The sequence below is a fragment of the Sprattus sprattus genome, assembly GCF_963457725.1.
Source record: "Sprattus sprattus genome assembly, chromosome: 1".
NCBI classification, from domain to species: Eukaryota; Metazoa; Chordata; class Actinopteri; order Clupeiformes; family Clupeidae; genus Sprattus; species Sprattus sprattus.
Window position 1 is genome coordinate 78,085,254 of NC_137920.1, and position 13,608 is coordinate 78,098,861.

The 13,608-nt window shown below is 48.3% G+C and overlaps 1 protein-coding gene across 1 annotated transcript in view; it reads left to right on the top strand.

Moving 5' to 3' along the window:
• The first annotated feature begins 3,822 nt into the window (after positions 1-3,822).
• The window catches only part of sms (spermine synthase), a 20,166-nt gene continuing 10,380 nt past the window's right edge, over positions 3,823-13,608 (top strand). The window contains exons 1-4 of the mRNA XM_080839495.1: positions 3,823-4,000; positions 7,449-7,569; positions 12,412-12,499; positions 12,863-12,927. Of these exons, the coding sequence (XP_080695621.1) occupies positions 3,955-4,000; positions 7,449-7,569; positions 12,412-12,499; positions 12,863-12,927 (320 nt within the window). The 5' untranslated portion in view covers positions 3,823-3,954. The remainder of the gene's footprint in view (positions 4,001-7,448; positions 7,570-12,411; positions 12,500-12,862; positions 12,928-13,608) is intronic.

Consider the following 13,608-nt stretch of genomic DNA (forward strand, 5'->3'; position numbering starts at 1 on the left):
TCCTCCCGCAACTGAAAAATGTAAACAAAGATGGCGGACCAACTCCACCGACGGTCGTGTTTTGTATGTAAATATACATGTTTTCAGCGTTTTCGCGCTTAGATTTTTCAAAAGTTACCGAGAAATAGACACTGCACTATCCGATAACACCATCATTGTAACCATCAATAATGGTTGATTTGTTTTGCGAGGCGTCAGTCAGCCAACTTTTCTAACATCAGTACGTTAGCCTACGTAAGTTAGCTACGTAAGATAGCTACGTAAGTAATCTACGTTCTTTTAGCATACTAACGTCATAAAAGAACGTTCGTAAACAACGTTTTTTTGAATAATCTCACCCTTAAAAATGACCTTGTGCAAGACAGCTGTCTGGACCAGACACCATGGTTGTAAGACAGCTCTCTTACATTTAAGAGTATTGAGATCCACCCATTGTCAGAGTGAATGAACAGGGTTTACCTCTCCCTCAACATCCACGGCTGTAGGGCCCTTGAGTAAGGCACCTAATCCCCCAACTGCTTCCTCAGCCTGGCAATGCGGTCACCCACTGCTCAATGCTCCTAGTGTGTGAGTGTGTGTGTGCTCACTGCTCCTAGTGTGTGTGTGTGTGTGTGCTCACTGCTCCTAAGTATATGATAGATTAAATGCAGAGATTTATTCTCACTGCTTACTGAAAGTGTGTGACGAATAAAGAGAACTAAACACACACTTACACACACTTACACATACACACATACACACATACACACTTACACAAACACACACTTACACATACACACATACACACATACACACACTTACACATACACACATACACACACACTTACACATACACACATACACACATACACACGGCTGCACACAGACACAACTGCTGTTTCTTTGCATCCCAACATGGGAATAGAAAAGCGGCCCGTACGCTGGAGGGTAGTCTAGTAGACTCCGCCCCCCCCCTCCCCCACAGACACACACACACACACACACACACACACACACACACACACACACACAGACACACAGACACACACAGACACACACAGACACACACACACACAAACACACACACACACACAGACACACACAGACAAACACACACACACACACACACACACACAGACACACACACACACACACACACACACACACACATTTCCTTCCACTTTAGGTATTGGACCCGTATGCTAGTAGGCCCTGTTTTCAGAGCACTTAGGAAACACAGTATTGGTCAGCACTTCAGTTCAGGGTGGGGGGCAGCTGTTTCTGCCCGCAGCTCTGCCCTCCAGGATCAATAAATCAGTTTCTGCACACACACACACACACACACACACACACACACACACACACACACACACACACACACACACACACACACACACAAACACAGACAAACACACACACACACACACACACACACACACACACACACACACACACACACACACACATACACAAACACAGACAAACACACACACACACACACACACACACACACACACACACACAAACACAGACAAACACACACACACACACACACACAAACACAGACAAACACACACACACACACACTTTAGGTATTTGACCTTTTTTATTGTATTGAGCACTGTCAATGGGAGTGTTGAGCCATCTGTGTGTCATAACTCGTCCCTAAGCCCACATATCAGGCCAGACCGATGCAGTCACTTCAGTCTTTTGCATGATCTCTGTCCATGGTCTTTGTACATACCTAGGTTCATGAGTTTGTGTATGAGTGTAGAGTGCAGAGTCGTTCCACTGTTGTCTGGTTTTTTTATATGAGAAACGGAAACAGTCCTTGTGGTTGGAATATGTCACACTGGACGCAACTGGAGAGTGTGAGTGTGTGTGTGTGTGTGAGATCTGCAATGCGTGTGTTGTACTTCATGTCGGGTTTAACTTGTCTTGTTTGTCTTAAGCTACCTACCAGGTTCAGAGTACTGAGTCATACATGGAGAAAAGACAACGGGTAGCAATAATGTGATCAATTCTGTAACAAGGATCTCAGCAAAAAAAAACAGTGTCTATTTTTGTATGCATGATATTTATCCAAAAATGTTTGTAAATGGTTTTTGTATGCTTCAACGTGTGCAATATCATGGTTTCTGCAGGTTCAACACCCTATCATTCACATTGTGGTTGAAAATGTTTTGATGTATTGAATCTTTCTTGTCAATGCAGAGAAAAAAAAATCTTTTATCAATAAACTGTTGGATGTTGCTCGGTGAAAACAACATGGCTGGTGTGGAGTAGTGTGGAATTTGGTTAAGCAGACCAGGAAGGCTTTAGAGGAACGTAACTCTAGCCATAATCTAAGATCTTATTATCCTGTTACATACTCTGAGACATTGAGGAACTTCCCAGTGTGTTCTTGAGCGACAATTTCAATGGATTCTTCTGGAAGGGGTACTCCTATGGTAACAAACCAAACCACATTCAAAATATCTCAATCATTAGCTGGCACAACACAGTCTGGAGATCCATAAAATGTCTTCGCTTCAGGAATCCTGCTCAGCAGTGCAGAGGGAATGATTACCTCAGGGGTTAACAGTGTCGAGTCTCAATAGCATCTGACCTGTCCTGCTTGGCCTCGTTGGCCTGGCACTTCAAGTCATACCTATTATTAACCCCAGGTATGACTTGAAATTCCAGGCCAATTAGGCCAATCAGGACAGGTCAGATCAAGTAGACTCCATTACCAGATGCCTTTACCTGATGTGGATTATGGTACCATACAGGTATGGTTTCTCAATAGTGTTCTCTTTGCCAGAGGAGAAATCCCACTGGTTGGCCAGTGCGTGGCTTTCCCAGATGGGCTAAAAGCACTGAGTTTAATCTGGCCAGGCAGCTGATAAGATCAAGTATATTAAAAAAATGTGTGGATTACTGGGCAGCTTTCGCTGAAACTGTAACAGAGTCTTACAGAGCGCTCGCAGTTGTCTTATCTGCGTGTGGGATGAAGATGAGCTCATTGCTTTGATCAGTGCGTGCACCTGAGGAGACGTCAGCAGTGCACCCGTTTGCAGTCGTCTCCGTCAGCAGTCTGACCTGGTATGGCCCAAATTAGGACCGGAGATGTCCCTGACAATGTCATAACTAGGCTACTGAAGGATGTAATAGCCTGGTACATTATCAGTCGAACTGTTGTTCTAAAAAGTTTAAGGGTTGTATCCCTTTATTTATGTATTTATTTAAGAATGTCTCAAAATGAGGTCAATGGAAGCTTGGAATGAATGCGTATGATGGATCATCCACAGAAGTAGATTCAACACTTCACAGACAGAATTACGGATTTACAAATGACATCTCACGACAAATACACGCGCAAAGTATAATGTATTTTTTACAAATTATAAAGTAGCCTATTTACAAATAGATTACTTTCTACAAATCATGTTATTGACGTTTATTCAAATGAGAGATAGGCTACGTATAGGTCACAAGTACGGTGTTCTGTATTTGGGAACAGATAAACGCATGTAGAGGATTGCATCTTTGTGGATCATGGTCCGTTACATTTACACATTAGATGTTGCACATTCTATTGAGACATAGTATCCTGGTACAGTTGGGTCTTGAAACGGCCCCGTGGGTTGCCGCATTCACATAACGATAAATAGCACTTGTAGGCTTCCTGTATGATTAAGCAATGAATAAAGTTCGTTATATTTCAAGATAATTAAAGGTATTGCAGTGGATTTGGCTGCCAATGGGCGTGAAGCCCCTCCCACTGGTGCTGCGAGAACGGGTCGTCCCGACGGGGATTGCCTGCCACTCCTCCCGGGGCTCACAGTCACATCCTCACTCTCCGAAACCCTGCTACAGAGCGAGGTAGCAACTGCGCAGCGCACCTTCAGTGTGTCAACTGGACTTCTCCGAACACCAGCTCCAATTCCATACCTGGCTGCCTAACCCAGGCATGGCAGACGGCTGCATCCTGTCATGGCAGTGCGACATTACACCCTCGACTTCAAGCTCTCTGCGCCAGGTAACCACCACACCGCCGCCGCTCATGCCACTTGCGACAGCACAGGAGAAAGCAATGTCTGAATTTCGCATCAGGACACAAGGGCCTCTCTGTCCCCAGCACCTCGGCTTCGCTGGCCTGTTATCCACTCAAAATAACAACCGCAGTGATAACAAAATGGTTCATGTGTGACCTTAATGTGTTGCCACTATGGGGGGAGAGGATGTAACAGTTAGGTATAATGAATAACTCACTCGCGTGCGCTCGCGTTTTGTCTATGTGTGTATGTGCAGGAATGAATCTCTCGCGCCATACAATTCACGAGATAAGCATGCGGTTATTTGACCTTCCGTGCCAGTCGTAGCTACGTTAGCAGCAACGGCTAACATTAATCTGCCCTCCTAGCTGTTCGTCTCACTTACCCTTAGCCACATCGGGAATTGTACTGACTGACAAGTATCCTGGCTAGTAAGCTAGCTAGCACGCATCGGCTTCCAAATTAGCCATAAGAGTCGGTTATGCGAGAAACGCTAACAGGTTTCCCCCCCACATTGCTTTTGAGTCACGTTGAAAATGGTCTGGAATAAGAAGTTACGCTATAATTAATGCAATTCAGATGAAAGTTTGCAGGATGGCTGTTTAAGTCACATGTTAATACACAATAAAGCAATAGAGGTACTATGCTGATTTATTTTTAGTTGAGCGTAGCCTGCATACGGACTAGCCGTCAGAGCACATTCATTCATTTGTAATCATTGTTTCAGAAGACACTTGTCTATGTGATTTTGAAGTATGAGACGGTTTAAGTGTAAGGCATTTAAAGGATGTGGAAGTCCTTGTTCTACCCGCTGGTTGAGTTCTCAATTTAGAGAGCTTACACTGAACTTCCGGTTTTAATAGCGCTGCAGTGGATGAAGTAAAATAAATTGTGTGGGCTCAATATATAAACACACATTACGGACCGGAGTTGAAATGTTGTATACGGAAACATGTATAGTCTTTTGAATTTATCAGTCATGCTGTACCCCTCCGCAAACCGGTCAAGCACCTGCCTCAAATAGGCTGTAAGTCGCCTGGAGCATATAGCGTCCGCTAGACAGTATGGCAGCTAATTATTTGACAGCCCCTCCCCCCTCCTCATCTGTCTGGTCGTGGGGTCCAGTTTCAGCGGTATAGTGTAACCGGGGCTATCTTGGTGAAAGCTGCTCATTTTGCATTTGTTAGCAATGCTTTAGGTGGGTGAATTCAATACATGAAGCTTGTCATCATATAACTATAGATGGTGAGAGAGACAACGAATGAGTGACTGTCAATCATACAGAAGTGGACAATTGTGACAATTTGACTGATGAAATGACTAAAGGACGTTGTGAAGGAAGGAAAGGGCAACGTTGAGACAGATGGACATTGGGAGCTTTAATTGTGTAGTCTGAGCAACAGAAGGTAGTACATTATTTAGCAACAGAGAGATCCACAGAAGAGGCAGGTGTAGACAATATATAGACTGAGGAAGACATAGGCAGATAGATGGAAGATGAAGAGAGAGATTGAGAGAATATTGACAGATTAAGGGAAGAGAGAGAGAGAGAGAGAGAAAGGGAAAAGGCAGAAAAAAGAAGGATAGCTTAAAAGAGAGAGGGAGTTAGTGCTCTGTTCTAAGGCTGATCTTTGATTGGGTTTGACCTCTGTCCTGTGGGGTCAGATGGATAATCCTCAGGGGTCTCTGTAGCTGTTGTTTACGGCCTAAGTCCTTAACTCTCTGGCCGTGTCACACAATCCCATGACTCGGGCCAGACTCAACCCACAGTCAGCTGCCACCTCCCACGCAGGTCTGAGTGGGTGTCTAGTGGTGTGTAGTAGCTGTGTCCTCCTATAGAGGTTGTATTTGTGTACCAGGCAGAGGGTACAGTTGAGTGAAGGGGGGGGGGGGGTTCTTGCCTGTTTGTCATCAATGGTCTCTCTCTATCTCACTGCCCACTCTCTCTATTTTACTGCCCTCTCTCTATTTTACTGCCCTCTCTCTTTATCTTTCTCTCTCCATCTCACTGCCCTCTCTGCCCCCCCCCCTCTCTTTCTCTCTCCATCTCACTGCCCTCTCTGCCCCCCCCCCTCTCTTTCTCTCTCCATCTCACTGCCCTCTGCCCCCCCCCCCTCTCTTTCTCTCTCCATCTCACTGCCCTCTCTGCCCCCCCCCTCTCTTTCTCTCTCCATCTCACTGCCCTCTGCCCCCCCCCTCTCTCTCTCTCTCCATCTCACTGCCCTCTGCCCCCCCCTCTCTCTCTCTCTCCATCTCACTGCCCTCTGCCCCCCCCCTCTCTTTCTCTCTCCATCTCACTGCCCTCTGCCCCCCCCCTCTCTTTCTCTCTCCATCTCACTGCCCTCTGCCCCCCCCCTCTCTTTCTCTCTCCATCTCACTGCCCTCTCTGCCCCCCCCCTCTCTTTCTCTCTCCATCTCACTGCCCTCTGCCCCCCCCCCCCCCCACTCTCTTTCTCTCTCCATCTCACTGCCCTCTGCCCCCCCCCCTCTCTTTCTCTCTCCATCTCACTGCCCTCTGCCCCCCCCCTCTCTTTCTCTCTCCATCTCACTGCCCTCTGCCCCCCCCACTCTCTTTCTCTCTCCATCTCACTGCCCTCTCTGCCTCACTGTGTTCTTCTGTCATTTTTAAATATTTCCTTGTTGGTGAGGAGAAACTGTGTGTGTGTGTGTGTGTGTGTGTGTGTGTGTGTGTGTGTGTGCGCGTGTGTGTGTGTGTGTGTGTGTTGTGAGAGCAGGGTAAAGCCAAGGACATAGCCTGTTCTGAGACACTTTCTCTTTCACCCTGGGTTTGAAAGGTGCAGCAATGGAAAGGAATTAAACACTGATCCAATAAACTAGTGTTAAACCCCTCTCTCTCCCTCTCTCACTCACTCACTCTATCTGTCTTTCTCTCTCTCTCTCTCTCTCACTCTATCTGTCTTTCTCTCTCTCTCTCTATCTTTCTGTCTCTCTCTCCCTCTCTCTCTATCTCTCCCTCTATCTATCTTTCTCTCTCCCTCTCTCTCTCACTCACTCACTCTCTCTGTCTTTCGCTTTCTCTCTCTATCTTTCCCCCTATCTTTCTCTCCCTCTCTCTCTATCTCTCCCTCTCTATCTGTCTTTCTCTCTCCCTCTCTATCTCTATCTTTCTGTCTCTCTCTCCCTCTCTCTCTATCTCTCCCTCTCTATCTATCTTTCTCTCTCTCTGTGTCTGTCTCTCTCGCTATCTTTCTCTCTCCCTCTCTCTATCTTTCTGTCTCTCTCTCCCTCTCTCTCTATCTCTCCCTCTCTATCTGTCTTTCTCTCTCCCTCTCTCTCTCTATCTTTCTATCTTTCTCTCCCTCTCTCTCTATCTCTCCCTCTCTATCTATCTTTCTCTCTCTCTGTGTCTGTCTCTCTCCTCCTGTCGCTGTCTGTTGATCCTGTCTCTCTCTCTCTCTTCCTCCTGTGTAGCTGACGTTCCTTCGACTGTGCGTGCTGTGCAGTGTGTATTTCAAGAGCAGGAAATGACGGAGACCGTCCACGACACCGAAGGCCACGGATACCTGGCCACCTTCATCGGCAAGAACGGCAGGTGGGTCGCGGTGATACACACGCACACGCACACGCACAGTCATTCACACACACACACACACACACACACACACTGACACACACACACTGACACACACACACACACACACACACACACACACACACACACACACACACACACACACACACACACACACACACACACACACACACACACACACACACACTGGCCTGGTAATCCCATAATTCTCTCTGCCCTTGTAAGGATCTGGAGTCCTTCCATAGGGTTTCATTTGGATCCAGGCTCTCTTAATGGACCAAGGCCAAAATTACTGTTAAGGCGATTGGACTGTGTTCAGTACTGGACCTTAATATTGGGTTCTGAACAGTACTGTAATATTGGGTTCTGAACAGTACTGTAATATTGGGTTCTGAACAGTACTGTAATATTGGGTTCTGTACAGGACTGTAATATTGGGTTCTGTACAGGACTGTAATATTGGGTTCTGAACAGTACTGTAATATTGGGTTCTGAACAGTACTGTAATATTGGGTTCTGAACAGTACTGTAATATTGGGTTCTGAACAGTACTGTAATATTGGGTTCTGGGCAGTACTGTAATATTGGGTTCTGGGCAGTACTGTCATATTGGGTTCTGTATAGTACTGTCATATTGGGTTCTGTACAGGACTGTAAGAGTCCAAGTCAGGTGGTCCCGGGCCTTGTTAATAAGGCCAACTGCAGCCAGGAAGAAGCTGGTCTTGTGGCGTGAGGTTCTGGTCCTGATGGACCGCAGCCTCCTGAGGGAGGGAAGTACCTCCAAGAGTTTGTGACCAGGGTGGGAGGGATCTAGCCTGGCCATTACCAGCCTGTGACTCCATTTCATTCCGTCTTTCAGTCTGGCAAAACGCTATGCATTTTCGTTTCCGAGATGAGCGGGTGCTTAGCTTGAGGTTTAAAATCATTGGAGTTCCCTTAACCAATCAGCAACGTTTAGTAAGCATTCGGTAGATTAAACTCCTCCCAAAGCCAGTTGGGAGAAGAGCTACGACGTCCTTTCCAATCATAAAACTTACAAGAAAATACTCTTGTTCTTCTTTTCATTTTCTGATGTTCTCGAGAGTTGAGACAACTTTTCCGATAGCTTTTCGTGTCTCCAAGGCGAGTTTTGCGTCACAGCTCTGAACTGTTTGCTGATTGGTCCTACAGGATTTTGAGTCCTGGAGACGATTGTCAACGGGGTTGGGCCAGACTGAGTATGAGCTTGAAATCAATTCAGGCGGAAATACGTAGGCTGGTGTCACCAGGCTATGAGGGATCTGCCACAATCTTACCTGCCCGCCTCAGGGTCCTAGAGGCAAACAGGTCCTGTAGAGATGGCAGATTGCAGCCAATCACCTTCTCAGCAGAACGGATGATACGCTGCAGTCTGCCTTTGTCATTTGCAGTGGCAATTGTGGATTCCGCAGAGTCAACTGGGTAGTCTCTCAGGGTGGGTGGGTGGGTGGGGCTGGGTTCCTTCTAAGGTCTACAACCATCTCCACTGTTTTCAGAGCATTTAGCTCCAGGTTGTTCTGACCACACAAGGTCCCCAGATGGTCAGTCTCCCACCTGTAGGCGGACTCATCCCCACCAGAGATGAGCCCAATGAAGGTGGTGTCGTCCGAGGAACTTAAGGAGTTTGACGGACTGGTGACTGGAGGTGCAGCTGTTGGTATACAGGGAGAATCTCACTAGTGTTGTAATGGTCCCCTCTAGTTCAGACCGTTTTTGAATGAAGTCTAATTGGACCACTATGGTGGCTACAGGGGATGTGGTCATCTCACTATGATGCTGCAGCCACAGGCCTCGTCTGGGCCCGTACCAAGAAATATGAGGTGTGAGGTTCTGGTCTTGATGGACCGCAGCCTCCTGCCGGAGGGAAGTACCTCCAAGAGTTTGTGACCAGGGTAGGAGGGATCTGCCACAATCTTACCTGCCCGCCTCAGGGTCCTAGAGGCAAACAGGTCCTGTAGAGATGGCAGATTGCAGCCAATCACCTTCTCAGCAGAACGGATGATACGCTGCAGTCTGCCTTTGGCCACTATGGTGGCTACAGGGGATGTGGTCATCTCACTATGATGCAGCAGCCACATGCCTCGTCTGGGACGGTACCAAGAAATATGAGGTGGGGCTCAAACTCATGCCATGCATGTTTCTGCCCCATGCCGGGTGAATTCCTGTTGGTCCGTGGCACAGTCGCATGCATGCACACACACACACACACACACACACACAGTCTGTGTTTTAAAGGCATTTCAGGCGACATACCTCCTTTCAGCCTTTTGTCAGCCAGGCACAATTTTTCCCGTTCTGAGCATTGAGGGGGGACAATGACGACGGCGGGCCGTTGCCCAGCACCCCCCATCCCGCCCCATGCCCCCCCCCCCCCACCACCACCCTCACCCCCCACGCCAGGTGTGCCCCGCTCCGAACCGCTGAGCGGATGACCATTGATTGGCCGGTTAAGTGCATCCTCCGGGGGACAAAGGGCTGGGCTGAGGCGGAGCTTTGTGCCGCTGATCTGCCGGCTTTGGACTGCACTTCACTTCCTGTTGTGTGAGTAGCGCCAGGCCGCCACAGCTGGGGACCTTTTGTGTGCGTCCGAGGGCAAATACCAGTAGGGCCGCGTTCAGCCCCATCCAGCCTCCAGCCCACTGCTGTGCATCCAAGGGCAAATACCAGTAGGACCAGTCCAGCCACCAGCCCACTGCTGTGCATCCCAGGGCAAATACCAGTAGGGCCAGTCCATCCACCAGCCCACTGCTGTGCATCCCAGGGCAAATACCAGTAGGGCCGCGTTCAGCCCCATCCAGCCTCCAGCCCACTGCTGTGCGTCCCAGGGCAAATACCAGTAGGGCCAGTCCAGCCACCAGCCCACTGCTGTGCCTCCGAGGGCAAATACCAGTAGGACCAGTTCAGCCACCAGCCCACTGCTGTGCTGGATTGGGGACACAGGTGTCACCAGTCACCAGACAGAGATCAGGACACGCCCCTGCCACACCTCTCCAACGACTAAAATCACCGTAAAACCATAAAACACGGGACAACAGTTACCTGAGATGAGGTGCGCATCCGATTAGTACACAAGCAGGAAGAGCGTAACTCTAACGCCCTATCAGAAGAGTCGTAGCCTTCGAGGAACATTTAATGCTCGTTCATATGTGCTTATGATGGCCCCATCAGTAGAGCTGGAGCTTTTTGTTCTCATCAGTTTCTAAGTGGTAATATATGATGTAATGATGTAGTTTTGATGTCATTTATGATGTAATGATGATGTCATTGCCAGTGAGAGGCAGGGGTTTTCCCACAGCAGGACGGAATGTTTCCTGCTTCTGTTTGCGGTCATTGCTGCACAGAGGGCTCTGAAGGGCTCCTCCTACTCCTGCTCCTGCTACAGCTCCTCCTCCTACTCCTGCTCCTACTCCTGCTCCTCTTCCTACTCCTACTCCTGCTCCTGCTACAGCTCCTCCTCCTACTCCTCCTCCTGCTCCTGCTCCTGCTCCTGCTCCTGCTACAGCTCCTCCTCCTACTCCTGCTCCTGCTCCTGCTACAGCTCCTCCTCCTGCTCCTGCTCCTACTCCTGCTCCTGCTCCTGCTCCTGCTACAGCTCCTACTCCTCCTCCTGCTCCTCCTCCTGCTCCTGCTCCTGCTCCTGCTCCTGCTACAGCTCCTCCTCCTACTCCTGCTCCTACTCCTGCTCCTGCTCCTGCTCCTGCTACAGCTCCTCCTCCTACTCCTGCTCCTACTCCTGCTCCTCTTCCTACTCCTACTCCTGCTCCTGCTACAGCTCCTCCTCCTACTCCTCCTCCTGCTCCTGCTCCTGCTCCTGCTCCTGCTCCTGCTCCTGCTACAGCTCCTCCTCCTACTCCTGCTCCTACTCCTGCTCCTGCTCCTGCTCCTGCTACAGCTCCTCCTCCTACTCCTGCTCCTACTCCTGCTCCTCTTCCTACTCCTACTCCTGCTCCTGCTACAGCTCCTCCTCCTACTCCTCCTCCTGCTCCTGCTCCTGCTCCTGCTCCTGCTCCTGCTACAGCTCCTCCTCCTACTCCTGCTCCTACTCCTGCTCCTGCTCCTGCTCCTGCTACAGCTCCTCCTCCTACTCCTGCTCCTACTCCTGCTCCTCTTCCTACTCCTCCTCCTGCTCCTGCTACAGCTCCTCCTCCTACTCCTCCTCCTGCTCCTGCTCCTGCTCCTGCTCCTGCTCCTGCTACAGCTCCTCCTCCTACTCCTGCTCCTACTCCTGCTCCTGCTCCTGCTCCTGCTACAGCTCCTCCTCCTACTCCTGCTCCTACTCCTGCTCCTCTTCCTACTCCTCCTCCTGCTCTTCCTCCTCCTGCTGCTCTTCCTGCTCTCTATCCTGCTGCTCTTCCTGCTCCTGCTCTCTCTCTCACTCTCTCTTTGTGTGTACTTGTGCTTTTCTGTTTTTGTTCTCTCTGTTTATCCGTGTCCTTCTCTGTTGTCTCTGTTTATCTCTTCTTCTCTGTTCTCTCTCTTCTTATCTGTTCTCTCTCTTCTTCTCTGTTCTCTCTCTTCTTATCTGTTCTCTCTCTTCTTATCTGTTCTCTCTGTTCTCTCTATTTATCTCTTCTTCTCTGTTCTCTCTCTTCTTATCTGTTCTCTCTCTTCTTATCTGTTCTCTCTCTTCTTCTCTGTTCTCTCTCTTCTTCTCTGTTCTCTCTATTTATCTCTTCTTATCTGTTCTCTCTCTTCTTATCTGTTCTCTCTGTTCTCTCTATTTATCTCTTCTTATCTGTTCTCTCTCTTCTTATCTGTTCTTCTCTCTGTTCTTATCTGTTCTCGCTGTTCTTATCTCTTCTTCTCTGTTCTTCCTGCCTCCAGGTTCGCCGTTCTTCGAATGCACTCCCATGGTCTCGTGACCTTTGACCTCCAGTCGTGTGAGGGTGACGACGCGGCTCAAGTGGACAATGTAAGTCACACACACACACACGCACACACACCTTACTCTTCTCTAAAGCTGTTGAATTGTACAGATGAACGTACACACACACACACGCACACACACACACACACACGCACACACACGCACACACACAGGTTCACGCACACACCCAGACACACAAACATACAGACAAGCGCGCACACACACACACACACATACACAGCGGTGTACCAGTAGAACCGGATCCTATCGGTTGAGTGATGACTTGAGATGATCTACTGGCCTCCTGTGCACTTCCTCATCTTAGTCACATGTGTCAGTTTAGAAGTTTGTAAAGGACTGCCCTGATTAGTCACTTGTGAAACCCTTGTGACACCTCTCTCTCTGCAGCTGTTGAATGCACTGGAAAACAAGATGAAGAGCCTCTGTCAGGGGAACATAAAGCAGATCAAGAGGTGAGTAAACACACACACACACACACACACACACACACACACACACAAGAGGGTGACACAGGAGTGGCATTTCACTCCTGGGCCCTGTTCGGCGTACAACTGAAGCTAAGATAATTAATTTAGCTCGCAACTGGAGATTAACTAGCTCGCTAAATGAGAACAGGCCAAGCCGGTCTGGCGACGGGCGCTAATTTATTTTAACCTCAAGTTAATTTATCTCGTCAGCTAAATTGCGCGTGCACGTCTTGCTTCAAAAGGCAAGAAAGGTCGATCCCCAAAACCATGATTTTTTTGAAAGGTACAATGGTCTAAACTCAAAGAAAAAGACTCATTTTTTTCTCCGCTAAGGCGGGATATGACCATAAACGCGTTATGAAGAATTCAAGACCATAATCATGTCAAAATTCATCACTGTCGTGACTGCAACAGCATTAAAGAAACTGTCCATAGGCTGTATAAGTAGTGATATCTTTTCTTGACCGAACATGCAACTTTGGTGCAGCGGGCAGAGCGTAGGGCTTGCATGCAGTTAATCGCCGGTTCGATTCCCTTCATCTTCGTTGGAATTGTAGTTTTAAATCGCTTTGAATAAAACCGTCTGCTAAATGACTAAATGAAAATGTATTAATAAGAAATTCAATAAATTGAAGCAATGCAAATAAATTGTGTTTCTTTCTTTCT